Source organism: Brachionichthys hirsutus, unplaced genomic scaffold, assembly GCF_040956055.1.
Source record: "Brachionichthys hirsutus isolate HB-005 unplaced genomic scaffold, CSIRO-AGI_Bhir_v1 contig_723, whole genome shotgun sequence".
NCBI classification, from domain to species: domain Eukaryota; kingdom Metazoa; phylum Chordata; class Actinopteri; order Lophiiformes; family Brachionichthyidae; genus Brachionichthys; species Brachionichthys hirsutus.
This window is the reverse complement of record NW_027180336.1, coordinates 290,719-311,049: the sequence shown is the minus strand read 5'-3', so window position 1 is coordinate 311,049 and position 20,331 is coordinate 290,719. Positions and strand designations below refer to the sequence as shown.

General features: G+C 43.5%; 1 protein-coding gene across 1 annotated transcript; it reads left to right on the top strand.

Annotated features, from left to right (window-relative positions):
- Positions 1–6,527: 6,527 nt before the first annotated feature.
- Positions 6,528–18,512, top strand: LOC137913608 (protein yippee-like 1). Its single transcript, XM_068757251.1, has 4 exons — positions 6,528–6,644; positions 15,806–15,849; positions 17,323–17,431; positions 18,374–18,512. The coding sequence occupies exons 1-4, from the start codon at positions 6,528–6,530 to the stop codon at positions 18,461–18,463; spliced, it is 360 nt and encodes a 119-aa protein (XP_068613352.1). The 3' UTR covers positions 18,464–18,512.
- Positions 18,513–20,331: the final 1,819 nt, after the last annotated feature.

The window sequence follows — 20,331 nt, the reverse complement described above, 5'->3', positions numbered from 1 at the left end:
ATTACTGTTTCGTTTTGAGTCAAGGTGCGCAATGAATAGGATGAATGATCAATACAAAATAATCTATTCAAAATCTGAAGCCACTCTGTCCTTTAGGGGGCGCTGTCGTGCCGGTTAGTAATATAAACGTGTCTGTTTGACCAGCACACTGGAAACTCCTTTTGATTAAAAAAAAAAAAGCCTTCGTACTATAAATAAATAAAAAAAACTGCAAGTGGAGGAAATAATAAATATTAGGTATGTAAACCTTTTTTTTAATTAAACTAGTTTATATTTGTTTTATAGAAATAATAACCATAGCAATAAATATACCGATTCTTCTTCTTTCGGCTTATCCCCGTGAGGGGTCGCCGCAGCCAATCAATCAATCAATCAATCAATCCTATCAAACCTGGTCACTCCCGAGGAAACTACAGGAAACACCAGAACTCAACTTCAAACGATCGATTGTTGGAGGAGGTTTGTTTACTTGCTCTTCTCCACCACGTGCTCGCAATGCGGTTGCGCATGCGCACTATTTCATGTTAGTCGAAGGCACGCACAAGAATCGGCGGCGCGCACGAAGGCGCGCACAGACAAAAACAACATGCAGCCACGCGGGCGCGCTTGTACTTATCTTGCTCATGCGTTGATTGGCTAAGGCCACGTCGCCCCGCCCTACGACGCAGCGCATTGGGCAAGTAAATATTGGTCTTCCTTTTGATTGGACGCTATTTGTAGTACAGGCGGTGTAGCTCGGTTACTGCTGCCTTCACGTGTCTCTCCAAACATGACTTTTAGACAATTAAAAAAATAATAATAATGTGTGTGACGTGATGTCAACTGTTTTAAGAAGAAGCTTAAAAGTTCAAAAGTGAAAATAACATATGAGTGCGGTTTAGCAAATCACAAGGTTTATTGAAAAGACATAATAAGATGAATCATAAACTCCGCGGAGGTTTGACTCAATGGCGTCAGTCCGAAGAGCCGAGAGCCTGAACTACAGTATTCGAAGAACTTCGTGTTTCTGGGAGCCTCTTTTTTTGCTAAACGCTTCCGAGCTATGGGCGAAGCTCTTTTTTCCCAGCGGCTTTTAAAGGCAACAGAGGGAGTTCAAATATAACCTCTGTTTCCATTCATAAATAATCAACGCAAGCAGTAGATCCCGGTCTGTGACATCGATCATCGATCCGGGCTCATCGGCGTGTTCGTGCGTTATTCGGAGCGCGCTGCGCGTCACGGCGCTGATTAGGACCGGACGTCAGTATAAATAAGGCCGCGGCGCAGACGGGACGGCTCGGCCTGTCCTCCCGCTGGAGAGCCGGAGATTAGCGCCGGTCAGAAAGCTCCGCAGTTCCGCGCGGAGCCGCTCGCACCGCCTCGCGGATGGGACGCCGCGCAGGCCGGACAAACGGAGATCCCCGCGCAGAGTTCACGGCCCAACGCAGAGATTCGGCGGTTCGTTTGCACCGGGAAGGACTACCGGAGAGAGTCGATGCTTTTGGGAGACTCTTTAATCGCAAGGTGCTGCTCTATTGATCAGTCCTCACGAGACGGTGAAGGGTCTGATTGGTTCATCGATATCCTGACCCGTGCAGCTCCAGCTGAGGGACTAACCCCCCCCCCCCCGTGTTGTTTTGGCTTCCGATGGGGGGAAGGCAAAGTGTTACCGGGGTGAGTGGAGAGGAGGAGGAGCCAAAGGACACGCGCGTAATGGTAACGTCTCCGTGTCGTGGGTTTACGGCTGAACGCGTTCATCCTGCTCCGCTCTAATATCGATTCAGGAAAACATTCCAACATCGGAAACGAACTCGAGCCTGAAATCGTTAATTTTGATATTGACGATCAGATAACGGATCAATGTTGAGCGCGTCACGGCGCCGCTTTATTTACCGACACGCGTTCTGCGAGCTGATCTCCTATTCCCTAACTGTTATGATCCCCCTCCGTGCACCTCTTCCTTTTGGGAGGGGAGGGGAGGGGGGCGCGGGGGGGTTTGATGCCACGTGAACAGGAGCCAAAGACAGTGGAGGGATGGTTTTCATTACGCATCACGCACACATCCCGCACTTCAGGGGGAAGCTGCTGAGCGCACTGTTGTGTTTACACGCACCTCACGCAGCAACACATTACCTGCGTTGCTGCGGGTTTTCTCCTATTCTTTTATTGAACGATATAAACAAAAACAAAATATATATATTAATAAATAGAGCTTGATTTGTTGCTGACGCGCGTCCTCGACGTCAGGACTCTCAGGGTCGGTCGAGGGCTTTGTTTCGGGGCAGGAAACGGATCAATGTGCAATTTGCTGATGATCCCGTATGCTGCCATTAATAGCATCACATTCCAGAGTTGAGGCTGATCATATAATACGACGAGGAACGTTCTCCTCCCGTCTGCTGATCAATATCAGGCTGTTGTTGTTTTTATTATAGGCTACCGTCAGGGTCCATTTCATAAAGGCTTCGAATAAACATCGTGATTCGCATTCATAAACCAGCAATACGAGTCAAAATGTCTGCTTGGATGAGGTAATGCAGAAAGCTGCAAGTAAAGGACAAATAATGGCGCACAGGAGCCCGATTCATCGTCTCGGGTTGTATTTATTTACACATCCGGGTATCTGCGCGCTCCCTCCGCCCCTTCGTGGCATGTTCATAACAAATGGGAGAAAAACATTGATTAAGCAACACGAAACCAATATGAATTATTTCCTTTCTGGTAAGTATTGATTTTCAACTTTATCGAATTTGAGGACTTACACATGTAAATCATGTTTTTACCAATCAGTCTAAAAATGTTTGTGATTGAATCGCCTACGACTAAGATCGTGATCTTCACTTAAAACCTCTTCATTCTAAAATTAAGCTTTTATTTGCCAGAAGAAGAAGAAACCTAATGTAAAATTGATATCAAAGAAAATAAATGTTCTCGTATTGATAGTAAGCAACACTGATGATGTTTTAGCCTGAGCAACAACTTAAATCGTTTAGTGGCTATAATGCTAAAATTATAAATAAATAAACCATTTCCACCCGAATACGAGTCTCCATCTAGTTCCCATCTTTCCCACGGGGCCGTGAAGGCAACGCGGCCAACCATTGGCCAGCCTGTCTTTCGGTCCCAGCTCCATCTCCCTCCCACGTGGTGACGTTTCCGCACCAAAGTAACGAGTCCGGTCCATTACGTACACAAACAAGGCACAACAAAAGCCCGTGTTGGGGGTAAAAATGAGATCCGTCAGCACCAAAAGGACAAAACACTAGTTCCGATCCGGCAGCATCTCCCCCGGACCAGAGCCCGCAACGACGGCAATCATTTATTTGATCCAAAAAAACATCTCTGACTCCAGCGAGCTGCGTTGTGCCCAGATCTGATCCAGGTGGTGAGTACAGCTGCCGAGCAGTGTTTACATTGGGGGGGGAAAAAACAACCTGAAAGGAAACGAGCAAATTGGGTTATTGCGTATCAGAGACTGCGTCAGACTCTTTAAAATAAACAGCCAGCGCAGAGAGGTGGCAGCGCTGCAGCTGGCGTCGTGCTCTTTGTTGTGAAATAAACACATTTAGAAGAGCTGGTGAATATGAAACGGGATGGGAGATGGGCGGCCGGGGACTACGGTGTTAGTAATAAGTTAGCGAGGATGCAAAAGTTTCAGATAAAACGCACGACGCGTCGTTTTATTGGCTGGACACAGTGGAGTCTTTTGTCTGGACGCGCTTCCTGTTCGTGGTTACCAGAGACGCGCAGCGCGCCGCGTCTTTGTTTTCACTTTGCTCAGACGATCAGCTGTCTCTGCTGCGTTACCTGTAGGCTCAACTCCCCCCCCCCCCCCCCCCCCCCGGGTTTCTATTGCGTGTTCTTCTAGAGCACGTCGCTTATATCCAATATTCTACCTGTTCCAATTTGATCAGGAAGTCTAACAAAGGCAACAGCAGTTCTAGAGTCAGAAAATATTTATTTATTTAAGTAAAAAAGTGCCAACAAATAAGACCATGTGCCATCAACTACCTAGAAGTCAACAACATTGCTTTGCAGGGGGAAAAAACGGCTCCACATTTGTCCTTAGTACTTGTCCTGTGTGTGTGTGTGTGTGTGTGTGTGTGTGTGTGTGTGTGTGTGCGCGCACTCGAATAGCAATGGATTGCACAAAGCTGATTCAATCAGTGATGTCTGCGTGTGTCACACCTACAGTCTAAAGCTGTTCACGCCGTCTCTGTCCCTCAAAGCACGCCTCCAAGGTTAACCTGAGCTAATTCAGAAAGGAGATTTTGTCTCGGGAACCTGTGTGCACTTTCTCTTGCATGTATGTGACTATAGCTCACCTGGAGCAACTGCATTGGTGTGTGTGCGTGTGTGTGTGTGTGTGTGTGTGTGTGTGTTGCAAAGCAGTCATGCTTCACATCACGGCTGCTTCCTGTTGAGTTGCGGAAGCCCCTTTGTTTTCCTGTCTGGCTTCTGTCTCGGCATTGCTCTTCCTGCAGCTCATAAGAGTCCAACTGGAAACGTCTAGAGCTGCTGAAGCTCATTTCCATTGTGTATGCAGTTTGGTTTAGGTGTGTGTGTGTGTGTGTGTGTGTGTGTGTGTGTGGTGTTTTCTTTTAGTTTTTTCCTTGTGAAACCGTTGTCAGTGTGTTGGTAGTTTAATTATCCAGCATCGACAATGATTGTGTTGTTCCTCCCTTAAGTCAACACAATCAACATTCATCCCCCCCATGCACACACTCACACACTATGGACAATATTGGAATAATCAATTGATCTAAAGTGCATGTCTTTGGAGGTGGGAGGAACCCGGGGAAAACCCACGCGCCGCGGACCCGGGGAGAACAAACGAACTCCGCACAGATAGGATTCAATGCGCTAACCACTCCGCCACCGTGCTGCAAAACAATCAACAGATGAACACAAATCAATAAACGATATCTGTCCTCTATCATGAATTAAACAAAACAAACTTGAGAAAATAAGTGTCAAATTACAAAATGCAGCTAACAGATCGTTTAGGTCGTTGTTCGGTCCGTGGATGGCTACACATAAAGGCCATAGGCAAAGTGGAGCTGTGCCCTCGCTGTTTTGCCACTTTACAGAGCAACAGTAATGTAAAGCTGAAGTTTTCCAGAGTTTACACCCTGGAGCCGGTTTTCTAATGTATGTGTTCCCATGCTTTAAACCGCTGTTGTCGTGGAAACAAACCACAAGAAGGGTTTAGCATTTTATGCGAGAAGCCTTGTCGTGTAAACGGCCGCTGGGCTTGGCCACCGTTTGCAGCCGAGTCACTTATTCGGGCCTTTGTTAGTCGCTGATGCTTGACCTCGTGGCTTTGTCATCATCGGCCCTTTTAGTGTTTGTCTTCCTTGACGAGAGACGCTGGGTCATGATAGAACGGTAGTTGCTATTGTGCCCCTAAATTAACGTTTGGCTTTAAATACTACAGTCCTACCAATTTCCAGAATGGACAGCAAAACAGTTATTTATCAGCAACTGAAAATCTTTAGTTTTATATCCAAAGTTTTAAACTTGATCACAATCAGTGGGAACTTTAGAAGGCCCGACTTTAACGCACAAAGTTAGGAGATTTAAAAATAGCTGTCGCAACCCGATCGTAGCCACCACTACGAGCTCAAGTTGCGACGATTTAAATAAATTTAAAAAAATCAAATGGTGGAACTGATGGAGTAATGTTTATCATTACTTAACAAAAGTTGGTTGAATCCAGAAGAGAGCAAACATTTCTAAAGAGAAATTTAATTTATATCACATTTCAACAGTGCCATTCAGAATGCCTTGAAATGAGGGTGAAGCTAACAATAAGAGATCATAAATATGAACGGATAATAATTTAAGACTGAAGGGCAAAATAAATCTAATCTCTGAACATGGGTTCAAAGCAATGTTTCCAGGAACGGTTTAGCCTAAAATATTTCCTTTGGCAACGAACCCTTTTAGTTCCTACTCACGTTAGACCACAAGCAAAACGATTAATAATGAGATTTCAGCAGACTAGACAAATAAAAGGGTCATAAAAGAATCTGAGTTATATTTAAGAAATTAAAACGCATATTGTCCGTTGTGGGGATTTTATATTGCCACTACGGAAATATCTTCCTGCATTTATGGGTCCAGTGGGAGACAACAAACAAAGACTTGTTCTTCTCATGAACCAGAAATAATCAAGTAGTTTGTGACCAATTGAAAAAATGTTGCGTGTTTACACGAACAACGGCTCTCTTGAAAATATTAAGAACTCACTGCTAGTTGTCAACAACACACAGCTGCAATCAAATGATTGCCTGATCAAATGAGATGTGAACATGAGGTAAAAATTTTTTTTTTTAAAGGATCTCACCGCAACCCTCTGCTCCATCCCCCCCCTGCAGGTTTGATTTTCTCCTGTGGTGACTGTGTGGAGCGTACCACACACCCACTCCACAACAACGACGGCTTTTGCTTGCATCTTCCAGTGTTTCTTCTGTCAGCAAGTCCAGCAGAGCTGCAACTCTTCCAGTGCCAGCCCTGACACCAGCGAGGAGCCCTGCCACACTGACATGGTGAAGATGACCAAGTCTAAGACCTTCCAGGCTTACTTGCCATCATGTCACCGCACCTACAGCTGCATACACTGCCGGGCACACCTGGCCAACCACGACGAGCTCATCTCAAAGGTATACAGTGTTTGCCGTAATTTCCGGACTATAGAGCGCACCTGTCTATAAGCCGCATGTGCCCACATGTAAACTTGCGTCTTCCTCGACACATATATTCCACCTCTCACTCTTACCGTTTCTGCTCGAGCGCCCCTGGCGGCCGTTTAAAATGGAATCAGATAAAAATGCATAAATTAGCCGCATCATTGCATAAGCCGCAGGGTTGAAAGTTTAGGAAAAACGTAGCGCCTTATAATCCGGAATTTACGGTATTTAGTTTTTTTTTTTTTTTATAAAAAGCCACAGGATGAACTTTGATGCCAACATGAAGGCCGAATAGAGAAAAAAAACTGAAAATGAATATAAAACATAACAATCGTGGCGTTGACTTAAGTTAGCTCAACGGCTACCATACAGTGACTGTAGGAGTGTTGACCATAAACTGATTTGATGAAGCTGTTGGGACTAAACCTGCTTGATGTGACCATAAACAAAAAAAATGCCTTTGGCTTGTTTGCTGTGCTTCTAATGAATTTGCGTTACCTTATATAACCACAATACCAAATTCACCTCGCAGCCATACGCCATTCCTGAGGCATTCCGGTCACACATTTGAAGCCTACGTGGAGTAAGCTGCTGTTTCACCCAAATCCATTTATTACAGTGTTCTCTGGTTGGAAAGCCTTCAGTGTGTGTATGGCGAAGCTGGGATTTGCATGCAGCCTGATGGAGCTGTTGGTGTGGCTCGTTTTAACAGGCTGCAGAGTAGAACTTGTTTTACAGTGTGGTTCACTTCCTGTTAGCTAAAGTTCACCATCCCAATATTCCATATACAACAAAACTGCAGTTATTTTAAAATATTTAAATTATTGTCCATCATGACAGTGTCCAGCGTGAAGCTCCAATGATGTTGAATGTAGCAGGTTTGTCTTGGAAAGTCCTTGATTTTAATTTCCGTTCAAAGCCGTCCATCTTTAACGACAGTTTTGTTGACGTTTGCACATAAATCCTCCCACATCCTGACATAAATAGATGCAAATTCTAGCAAGACAAAAACAAACAAACCATAATTTTGAAGTCTGATCACAGAGTTCAGGAATCTGAAGAATCAGCCCATTTTCCTCCAAAGAAATCTTCCTGCCAGGTCTGGTCATCAATCTGCCCGCAGACAGTGAACGAAACAAACTGCTGAGAGTGAGCAAGGACTCCGCAGTGTTGCATCCTTTGTTTCCTTTTGCTTTGAAGCATAGCAGCATCAATTTGTTACAGGATTTTTGGGTATGGAAATCCACATTATCCAAACAGCTGCTGACATTTGGAGCCACGAACATGTAAAGCTGCCAAAATGCTGCTTTTAATGACGCCCGTGAGCAAGAGGAGAGAGTGAAGTTCGTCAAGATGAAGCAGAATTGGAGGAACTGAAGCAATGACCTTTTTATATGTTTATAATAAGATAGTGACCGTGTGCTCCCCGTGCGTTGCAGTCTCCCCACGCACTAAGATGATTATTCAAAAGGAAAAGATGATCAATCTGCGCACTTGCCATCTCCATGTCAAAATCTATTTGCCTCCTGCGGCTCGGAGACTTGGAACCTCAGAGCTTGTTAGTGTAGCCGGGAAGATGAGTTCGGTAAATGGCCCAACCATCAGACTACGTTGCTCCTTTCGGCAGGATCAGAAGCCTCAAGATGGTAATTTCAGAGCTGTGAAGTCTGCACAACAAGCATTTCACAGTGTCTTAATTGTTGAAGAGCGTCATAAATAACACTGATGTGCCTGCAGATAAAAAGATTGACCATCCTCAATTATCTGCACCTCTTTTCACCTCTCTGGAGCCACGTCGGATATGTGGACCCCATTGTCATACAGCAAAGTGTGACAAGACGGATAGAGATCATTTATGATAGCAGTATTGTTGATGCATTGAGCTTAAATTGGCTCCTGTGTGGCAAATTTAATGTTTCTGCAGCAAAACCCGATAGAAAAATAGAAAATTAATATGACGATGGAAAATTAGGTTTATGCAAATGTCCTTTGGTGCAAAAGCAAAAAATTATATGGATAAATTACTAAGGAGAATTTGAAGGGGGAAAAAAGGGATTAGTTAGAATTCTAAATGATGTGAGATAGTGGACAGTGTGTCAGACAAAGTTGGCGGAAACACGTTCCAACATGACATAGTTTAGATTTAAGGATCCCATAATATACCCTTTTTCCACAAGTTAACGCAGTTCCCAGACACTTGTCTGAAATATCTGTGGCAGTCTTTGTTCAAAATAGCAAACAGACGCTGCAGTCCCTGTTTTCTGTCTCAAACAGCTCTGTCAACAAAGCCTCTGAAAACGAAAACAAAACTACGTTTATTGCATGCATGCAATGAATGTGCATGCGTGTGCACACACATCTTGTGCATCCACATCCAGGTTCTGTTTGTCACTAGCAGGTTGCTGCTGACTCGTCACCTTTAACCATAGCTTTAAATACTACTGTTGGAGGAGTGTTGGCTGGGTTGTGTTGCCTTGTTTATTTTGCCCGTCCTCTAAGGTGACTCTTGGTGGATGATTTCATGTAGACTGAACAATCTACTGTCACAATAATTTGATTCATTGAAGGGATCTTCTTTGGACAGTGTGTCTCCTGCGGGTCTGACATGCTCAACATGTTGCAGGGATGCATGGTGCTTTGCCACAGGAAGGCATCGTAGGTGTGTGTTTTTCTGATCAACTTAATGTGATCAGCATGCAGAATCCAGGATCAGTGTGGATTTAAACCTCAATGCAGATTTAGTAAGGAGGTAGGACTTGGATTCTGCACGAGAACAGGTGGACGAACATGCCAGCATTTCTTGGTGGTTTTTAATCTCGCATATTTCATTTTCCCTGTGCAGAAACTTCAGACGCACAAATAATCCCCAATATGGTGCATAAATAGACGATCCGTTACTTTTACAGTAGTGATCCAGTTTCATTAGTTATTGTGAGTTAGATGCACAGTTCCAGATTTTAATTTCGTATGTTTATGGTAATGAGTTTGTATGTCCAAAGATGCTGAATTATTTAGGTTTTTCTTAGCATTATACAGTTGAATGCATTTTGAGAGGGGGGTGGAGGAGTCATCATCTGATTAACTGGGATTAAATGGCCGCAGAATTTTTCCTGCCAGCTGCCGTTATTATGATGGCCTTTAAAAAAAATAATCTATTGATTGATTACTCCCAGAGAATATTTGGCACATTTTCTTGATGAAGCCTCTTTCGTAATTTAGACTGAAGTTGTAGAATTTCTCACAGTTAGTGTGATTGTAATCACACTACCCAAGATCTATTAATAAGCTCTGTGCGCTGCCACACCTAACATTTGTGTGTTCAGTGGTCCAAGGCAGCATCGCCGGTCCTCGGCATCAACCCTTCTAAGCCGATTATGTTACTTAGTAGAAGACGACACCGTAGTCTGCTGTTTTCCACAACATGCTGCCAAGGGCCACTGGGCCCTGTTCGTGGTTGATTTTCATCCCGTGTTCAACTCGAAAACTCTGAGCTCCACTTCTGTGTTGCTTTATTAACCATGTGAGGGAGTGAGGGAAACAGAAGTTAGTCACCCTGCCGTGTTTACAACAAAGGAAGGTGTTGGATGAACTCTGCATGCTCGGCAGTTGTAGTTTGAGTCCTGGAAATCTCCTGAGCCAGGTAAAAAAAAAAAAAAAAACTGTTTCCTCTCCCGAAGCTTATGAACTGAGACTTTGAGGCATGCCAGCCAGCAAGCAAAGATGCAGATAGAGCAGCTCTAAAGAGAGGATTAACGTCAGCACACGGGCCAGAAGGAAGTATGGAAGGCACCATGACCCCCACCTCCTCTTGCCCTCAACCACTAGCCTAAATATGGGAAGCGGCTGGAAAAAGAAGCTCCAGTGTATTGCTGCACACTTGAATGGAGACCTTGAAGTTTCTGTCTCGCATTAAAGGTCATGCCAAAGTCAAATAACAGCGTAGGATTCTTCAGGCAGTAATGATACACATGCGGTTGTAACTTTCAGCATCAATTCACCTGTTGATTGCTTTCAGTATTGATAGAACTGTTTAGTTTGTAGCGTGTAAGACGATAAGAAAAAAACAATCATTTCCCTTGAGCTCAAGGATGTTTTGTTTCATTCATTCATCGGTTAAAAAACCTGACGTATTATTCAATGGAAATGACACAAAACGGAAACGTCTCTCCTCACTTACTGCAGAAACTAAAAAAAAAGCCAATTTAGTTTGTTTAAAAAAAAATGAAAGCTGTAGAAGCGAGTTCTGATATTTACTCGCGTGTGATAGATTTCCAGTTGGATGCGTGAATAAAACAACCGCTCGCCTTCCGCTGGCCAACAAAACTTCATTTATGTCAGCTGAAATGTGGCGCTAACTCCATGTCATGTCTCTGATATTTTTAAACGAGACCCCTGTGTGAGATGGGAGTATGAAAGATGAGAACTCGCAAATAGATTTAGACTCTTTTTTTTTTCTTCACTTACATATTTATGTGTTGCTATTTAAACCCTCACAGACCAAATATAGAACCGGAATAACTGCTAATGAGAAAAATCTACCAATCAGTTCCCTGCTTCTTTTTTTAATTTTTTTTAGTTTAGAACGATGCCCATTGTAAAGAGTGTCCGTATTACCACAGGGCTCCGCTTCATGCTGCTGCAGCGTGTGGAGGAATCTAAAGTCAACTGGATGAGGTCCCGTTAGCACGAATACCAACACGGTGACACAACAATATCACTGAGTTGGCTTCATTTCAGCAACAACTTTAAGCCGCAAACTCAAATTGTAACGCAATCAGATCAGAGATCTGTTGCTCTTGACGTCCTGAGAACGCTGCACGTCTTCATCATCGCTGTCAGCGCTTTTTTTTTTTTTTTTAAATCAGATATGCGATACATCCTACAGCAGATATAGGAGTACCACCATGTAATCAGATAGTGGAAGCAGCAAGCGGAGTGTGAAGGCCTGCAGTGTGAACGTGGTCCGGCAGCGGGAGGACGCAGCCTGAATACTGAACAGGATGCTGACTGCTTTATTCAGCACCCTGGCTTCGTCCCACCCATCGGACCCCCCCCTCTAACGAACTGATCACGCGCTGCTTCCATTAACAGACGCAGCAAATTTAATTGTTTCTCTTCCAGCTGGGCATTTGCCACGACGCAGGTGGTTTACATGGTTTCAAAGGAACTATGACAGAACAGGCTTTTCTGTTTTGTGTTCCTTTTTTTTAACTGCTCTCCATTTAACTTAATCAATGCCATTGACGTCAATTAGGTTTGAAATTGAATTCTGCCACTCATCAACGGCAAATAACTCCAGAACCAAAAGAAATGGTAGGAACGCTCTTTTTTTTTTTCCTGATGACGGAATAAACTTTAATCAATTCGATTCCCGGCTCCGGCACTGGTGTACGCTGTCGTTGTGTCCTTGGGCAATACACTTCACCCACATTGCCTGTGTGAATGTAATGAGCGAGTGAATGTCGGTGGTGGTCGGGAGGGCCGATGGCACAAATTGGCAGCCTCGCTCCTGTCAGTCTGCCCCAGGGCAGCTGTGGCTAGTAGCTCACCACCACCAAGTATGGAGTGAATGAATAATGCACAATGTAAAGCGTCTTTGGGTGCCCAGAAAAGCGCTCTATAAAACCAACACATTATTATTTTTAATATCTTTCATTTGGCCGGTTTGGTGTTTGCATGGTCAGAGTACCGTACATAATATTCTGTGGGTCTAGAAAAATAGGGTGAAATGAGCGAATACTGCTGGCATTCAGCATATGGCTACAAACCTACTATAAACGAGGTTTTATATTAGTCAGACTGCCAGTGAGGTTCTCGCAAGGGCAGGGTTAAGCAGACTATATGATGTTTTGAATGAATTTTGCATTGTTAAATGTAAACTTTTGGTTCAAACATTTCATTCACAGGATGAATCGTTTTAATTTATTCACGGTAGCCTGTCATGGAGTTTTATGTGATTGATACGACCTAACGGGTCGACAGAGAGAAGCTGGGATAGCCGTTGTTTGCTTTTTTGGGCACTTAAAAGCTAAGTAGCCACTTTGACCATTCAACCATGATGCATGACACTTGGTGCAAATAGTGTCTCCGGAGAAGCATGTTAGCTTTGTTTCTAGCATGCAGGTGACTGCGAACTCAAAACAAAACTTTTTTTTGTGTGTGTAAATGCAGACTGGTTAGTTTTGATGTGTGAAATGTAGCGTTTGAATTGAAAGAATGCAGCTAAATCCAAGATCCAACAAGGAAAATGTGTTGAGAGCTAATAACTTCAAGTTGATCTGTATGTCACAACTTGGATTTATTATGTCACTCCTTTTCAAAACCCTTCCTGTGAGTTCTGAGTTCTGGTGAAGTCGGGCGTAGTCGGTGTGTCCATGCGAAACCATTTCAGAACTGGTTGCTGCCGCCAGTTAAAGTATTTATCCTCTCAGGGTGGATTTGCATTTCCTGTGTTTGCTGAACTGGCAGATTTCTGTGTGCGATGTATTGTTCTTTGCATTCCTAGGTGGTCAAGAGGATTCAGGGATTGTGAGATTTGATTGTTCAAATTCATTTCTAAGTAACAAACATAAAACAAATTATGCAACTGAGGCAGCTTTGGAAACGGAGCCCGGTTACTGCGCTCCTGTTTGCTCATGGGGTGTTTTATTCTGGAGAAAGAAATTTGGCACGATCCTTACGTTCTGCATCTATTTCTTCTTGCACTCTTACATTTTGGAAAAATGTTAACTTATTGTCTAATGAGAATTGTGTTATATTCAAGGATACATCATTAGTTTTTTTTTTTTTTTTAATGATGCTGTTGGATTTTTGCTGCCAGAGCCTTTACTGACTATGAAACAAGCCTCCTTCTTTTCTGTAGCAGAATAAAAATCTCTGATAGAAACTCTCCTAAAGTAAAAAGTAAACAACCAAGTAAAAATAGACTGTGGGAAACTGATAAGAGCAGCTCAAATGAAGTCGTCTCTTCATGTTGTAGTTTACGGCTGAGCCACAGTAAAGCACGTACATGACACTCAGCCCTGCCACATGTAATAACCCCCCCCCCCCCACACACACACACACACACACACATGCTTGTTGACTCCGCAGCATCGACCTAGCTCCCTCTCGCAGCTAAAGGTCACACGTCCCGGGCATTACGACTGCTTGAGTGTGGACTTCACCTCAAATAGATTGATTAATTATCGACCTTGTGAATTCTCAAATTGTCCCAAAAAAGATATTTAGCACAATTGGCAATAAAATAAATTCACTTAAAAAGGTTTCTCATAGTAGTAGCAATAAATGTCCAAAAGTACAAGTACCTTCATTGTGTAGTTCTATTGCTTTCATTTCGAGTCCCGGGACTTGCTGGAGCTTATCCCAGCTTGCAATGGACGAGAGGCGGGGGGAACACCCCGAATGCGTTGCCAGCGTACCCCGAGGCCACACGGAGACAACCAACCACTCATATATGAGAAAAATATCAGGTTTCCCTACTTCAAACACAAACGGGGACGTTGACGATGTACTCAGTGCAACCTCAACTCCTGTGACCAGAGAAGGGAATAACAACCCTCCTGTTTTTTTTTTTTCTTGAAGATGTTGTTCAGTAATTGGGTCCAAACCAAACCTTTTATAAAGCGTAAATAGAACTCGAAGCGTGTCGGCGCAGGGGCAGCTTTAAACGGCCCCCTGAGCCTCAGTGGTGGCGCTGGTGCCTTTGGTCAGCAGAGGAAGCAGCTGGTGCCTCTGAAGGGAAGAAATTAGCTCCGGGCCTTCAGCGGCTGCCACAAACCTCCGCCATGCTCATTTGCAGTGGAACACGTTTTCTGAGCCTGCAGAGGATAAGGTGAATGGAGGAGATCGGTCTTTCGTTATATTTAAAGCACTTAAAAAATACAAATCATGCTCCTATATTGGTTTTCGAAGTAAAATTTACCTTCCTTTCAAAGTCATACCTTCAAGACATGGAAATCACCCCGGAGAACACAACAGCTCTTTCAATACACATTCCTGCTGACACTTTAATGCGCGTCCACTGACCGACTGGTGGAGGCAAGTACACAGCAAATTAAAGTGCAGGGAAACCAGGAGAGTCCAATCGATCAGCGACTGAGGTAAACAGTGCAGCGCTGCAAACGGCTCAAAGGCTGACCGACACAGGCCCTACCTGTGGCCCCTCCAGGCCACAGGTAGGGGAGGGATTGTCTGAAGACTTTAGTTTTGGACCGTCATCCTGCAGGAATAGTTGCTGAGAAAGCCTAAAACTCCTTTTTCTGGTTTTGTCTGTCGAGATATTTATATGCATCTGGCCTCATGTGGAAAGAATTGTGTTAACGCTTGTTAATTATTCCTTATGGACACAAACACACTGCCTTTTGGTGAGAAACGCTAAATATAACAGGGTCCCTTTAGCTTTTCAGCCGACAGGTATTCCGCGTGTTCTCTGTTGGGGTTGGCTCGGGTGTTTCCCGTCATTACACCAGAGTTCAGTTTCATTTTATTAAGCTGTGTCTGTCTACAGATTTCACAATACCCAACTTTATTGACACTTCGTTCAGATAAATCGGATTCTTATCAAGGAGAAATGCTGCTCTTCACCTGATTGCTTCATTTCATACATTCATACATGAAATATCCGTAACACAACATGTCTTCATTAACGACAGTGAAATTATTGGTTTTATTAAAACGTTAATGTTCCCATCGATATTTTGTCTGCAAATCTCCGACGCCCTGTTTCGTGATTTTTGTACAAATATTTGCTAGGTAAGTTTGCTGTGAGTGCAAGGATCTGGCAGACATTCAAAGTCCGGAGTTTCTAACTCTTATGTACCGATTTCGTAAGAAGGAAATAAGAGTCATTCAGCCTCAGTTCTCAAGAAACCAGAACCGGATCTCTGTCATCATCAAAGCTCGCATGGTGACGAGACTCACCCGCTGATGTTTGTGCTCAGACTTTGCAACTTCTCTGAGCCTCGTTTTATTTAGCACCTCCAGCCAAATGTGTGAGAACTTTGATAAGGTTGAGGAACAAGCGCACGCAGCGGTTACCGGGAGGAAAGCTCCCCGGGGCGTCCGTGGCTGACTTTCTTGTTCCCAGCAGGGTGGTGTGTGTCGCTTACTGACATTGTTCTCTCTCCTTTCAGTCATTTCAAGGCAGTCAAGGAAGAGCCTATCTGTTTAATTCAGTGTAAGTATGAGACTTCTATTTACCAGTGAGGTTATGTAATCGCCGGCGTCTGTCTGTCTGTCTGTCTGTCCGTCTGTTAGCAAGATAACTCCAAAAGTTCTGGACAGATCTAGATGAAATGTTGAGGAAATGTTGGGAATGTTACCAGGAACAGATGATTAAATTTTGGTGACGATCTAGAAGAGATCCTGGATTCTGGATCAGTTTGATTTTTTTCGTTAACATTGCAGTCAATGGAGCTTCAAAATTTGTTCCTCAATATCTCAGTTGATTATTGACCGATGCTTATTGAATTTGACACAGTCATGTAGGGTGGGGGCTTCTATCTCACCACCGAATTACATCTGGATCGGGCAAAGAATGGAGTCAGTAAAAAATATTTAACATTGAAACCCCCATTTACGGATTCAAAAATCTGTTACAAATAAACATCAACTCTGATTCACTTTGACTTTTCCTGGTTGGTCTATAAAGATTTATTTATCTAATTAGGAGGGGAATGAGCTGCTCGGCGGAGGTCTGCGCTCTCTGAGTGCTTGTCTATGTTTTTTTAATGCATTTGGTTTGTTCAGGCTCATAATGTTGTTTACAAGTGTTTTTGGAGCTTGTAAAGAAACGTTGCATGGCCCCAGCAGACGCCTCGCTGTCCGTACACCTGAGAGCCATTTTTATCAACGTGTGTATTACTGTTTCTAATGTTGTATGACTTACTCTTACATTTTCAGCCTGTGGCTGGATGGATTGGTGTCTCACTGCAAACTGGACCAAGGTGTTTAAAACAAACGCTTACCAAAATAGAATATAAAACACCTCACAGCTAGGAACCAGAATCAACTGTGGAAAAGCTAATGGACCTGCAAGATGTTTGGCATCATTCAGAGATAACACCAGTGCAGATCATATTCGCATACTGCTATAGGATCAGCGTGTGGGATAAAGGATTGTATTAAGGATACATGTAAGTGTTTTGGTAGAAATGAGCTGATGATTGGCAGAAAAGAGATGCTTCACTGAGGGAGTGTACAAATATGCAAATTCAGACATTATTAGCTTCCTTCATTAAATCAATATTTGAGTTTCGTAGTTTAGTGCAATGGCAGTATTGGCTGTGACGCTGTACCGTTTACGTTTTGTGAGACTCAAACCAAAGGATGTTGTTAAAAAAGCAAGAAAATGACCTTGATTGATCAGACGAATGTAGAGCTAAATAGAATCCTGGAGAATGTAAGTCTCTTGGACGAGAGGCTAAAATGTCTTCTAGCTTTTCGAGTTGACTTTATTCCACACACAGGTTACCCAGACGACCGAGAAGCTCCACAGACAAAGAGAGAGTATTACGAGATTATTACTGCTACCTGATCCTCAGACATTGCAGTACATTTCACTGCTCATCTTTCAAACATGTCATGTGAGCGCTTCGCCCGTGGCTCATCCTGACCTCTGACCTTCCTCTGCTTCCTGTCTTCTTTGCAGGGTGAATGTCGGCTGCGGACCGGCAGAGGAGCGGGTTCTCCTCACGGGTTTACATGCTGTGGCCGATATCTACTGTGAAAATTGTAAAACCACCCTGGGTTGGAAATACGTGAGTCATTTTCACTTCCTCTTGTGATGTTGAACGTTGCAGCGCTCAGACCAGCTGAGCTGTTGCATAATTGTGCGGCCTCTGGGCTTCCAAGGGGACAAATTATGCTATTACAGGTCACAGGAAGCAGGTTGCTGGTGTGAAACGTTGCTTGCTAAAGCAACGGTTAGGTTTTTCTTTTTTGGGCAGGGGGGGGTGCTCACTGTTGTGTTTAGGCTCAGAGAATGAGCTCCACGGTCGTCTAGCTCTAAAGACAATTACAATGCTGAAAGGTTGGCTGCAGGCTGGTACCTCTGAGAGTCTGCAGTGATTACACGTCAGGCTATTTTGAGCAGGCTTGTCCTGGTAATTGTTTTAAAAGTCTTTAAAAGTCTGTAAAAGTCTAAGACACAGACTCACTTAAAGCTGCTTCTTTAGTGACAAAAGCAATTAGAGACTCTCGGCGAGGGCCCTGAAGCTAAGCAGGGTGGAGCTGCTTTACCAGGCAAAGCAGGCCGAGCCAATAATCGGCGCACATCGCAGCAATAGTATCTGTACAAAAACAGACCATTCCATTCAGTCATGTACCACATGACCTAAAGGAAGTAAACCATTTTACAATTCCTTCAAGAGTTGGAATAATCAATAAACAATAACACTTTTGATCACATCTTTGAGCACTTCTAGATCTCCTGTACAATTTAAGGCTCTGATCGTACACATTTGCACAAACAGCATGACTTCGAAAAGACTCATCCAGCGGTGGGTCGGTGGAACTAAACAATTAGAAGAGGAAAAATACGCAATATTAATTTCAGTCCTGTTTATTATTTAAAAGTCGCTGACTGTCTTAGTTCTACTTTGTAATGCGGGCATTCGGTTACATCTTCCATTTTTATTTTATTTATACCCCACTGAGAACCACTTGTTCACCCTTCGCTGTCTGCTTGTGTTTTTCGACAGGAGCATGCGTTTGAGAGCAGTCAAAAGTACAAAGAGGGAAAGTTCATCATCGAGCTGGCTCACATGATCAAGGACAACGGCTGGGAGTGACGCTCCGGCTGCGCCGTCTCCTCCTGGCCTTGGAATGCTCTTTATTGAACTGCGTGGAGCGTCGACCACCCCTCCCCCCCTTTCCCCACCCCCTTATGACCTCCCTCCACCAACCTCCATCCCCTCGCCTCCTCCATGTGTACACAAACACCTGCTCATCGTGAAACTGAACAGAACCAATGACACAAGGAGAAAGTGGAGAAACCGTTGAAGTCCTGTCACCGGAGTGCTGTCGTCGCTATAAAGATTGTGTGTTCTCCTTCGCAGCGCTGGAGCTAATGGGTCCAACCCTGGCCCGGCTCACTTTCACCACCCCCACGCCCCCACCGAACCACGCTCACAAGTGATTGTGGTGATCCGGCGACCACTATGTGAATGGAGAAAAGACTTTTTATTTGTTTGCTTTATTTCGCCCATCCAGCGAGACGAATGAATTTCATGACTTGTTATTATTGTAAGGTTATTTGCTCTGTTATGAGTTAGTATTTCTGGGTTTGGTAATGTTTTTGTTTTGATGGCGGATGGATGTTACTGGCTAGCATTTTGTTTCCCTGTCACCTTGTAATGTTTGTGTCGTTTCTTTTTGGCTTGTGTCCTTGTTCATAGCTGATCATGTTTTTCTTTGCTAATGTCCAAATGAGCAATCAGGGACAGCTGTTGAGAGGAGGTGCAAGGGAGTAGTTACAAAATATGTAGCAGAATATTTTTCCTTTCTAAAATGGCAAGTGATTGCAGTTGTGGTTTTATTTTATTTTATCTTTTTCTTTCTCTTTTCAAATTTCTTTTATTCTCTCTTCTCCATCTGGTACTTTGCATCGCCCACAAACCATTGAAAGCAGCCTCTAACTTTTGCTTGGCATAAATAGTTTTATAGACACACACACACAGGGATATTATATGTATACGTGCATAGATATATAGATATTTAATTAATGGTAGTGTTTAGCTAAATGCGATTGTGGCTGGTCCCATTTTGCAACAGGTCCTGAGGTGACAAAGGCAAGAGCAGGAGTGGAAGTTGTTTGTGGAATCCTGCATCCATGCATCCTGAAACATTAGGTCAGACTGTGTTCCATTATCGAGTAATGAAGCAAAGACAAACCTACATATGAACACATGAAATACTATGAAAATATTTGCACACATGTTGTATATATGCATAAGACTGTGTGTATATATGCATTGTGTGTGTGTGCGTGCGTGCAGTACATAGTGGCATACTTGTACAATGCTCCTTCGTTTGCAGAGGCCTTTGGTTCATCTCAGTTTAGAGGCAAACGCTCTCTCGTCTGTTCGGATTGGCCTCACAGATCAACGACGGCTTGTTGGGGATCAATTATTTGGATTTAGCCGGGTGGTATTGTTGGGTCCTTTTAGAATTATAATCTGTTTAAGTGCTGTCAGAGACTTTAAGACAATTTGGTTTCAGGTTATAATTATTTTTGACAAATTCAGCTTTTCCTTTCCACTCAGATTTTTTTTGCTTGAAACCCCTTAAGGACAAAATCTCATTCAGTTTTTTTGTTTGTTTGTTTTGCTGCTATTCAGGTCCCACCATTTTTGTCCTGCTCTTGCACTTTATGCTTCTCTCTCTCTCTCTGAGAATATATATGATCTCCTTGTGGATGGCATCTGTGATTTGCCTCTAAGCCGTATGAATCTTGTGCCTCTTCAAAACATGAACCCCCCCCCCCCCCCCCCTTTTTCTGTTGTGCTGTGCATAACTTTAAAAACCATCATGTGAACCAACGTGTCTTCACCTTCTGGTTATAAGTAGCCCTCAAAAAACGTTCTTCACCAAAATCCTTTGAAGAGCTCTTCCCTGTTTTGTTTTGTTTTGTTTTTTCTGAATAACTGAAACTTGGTAA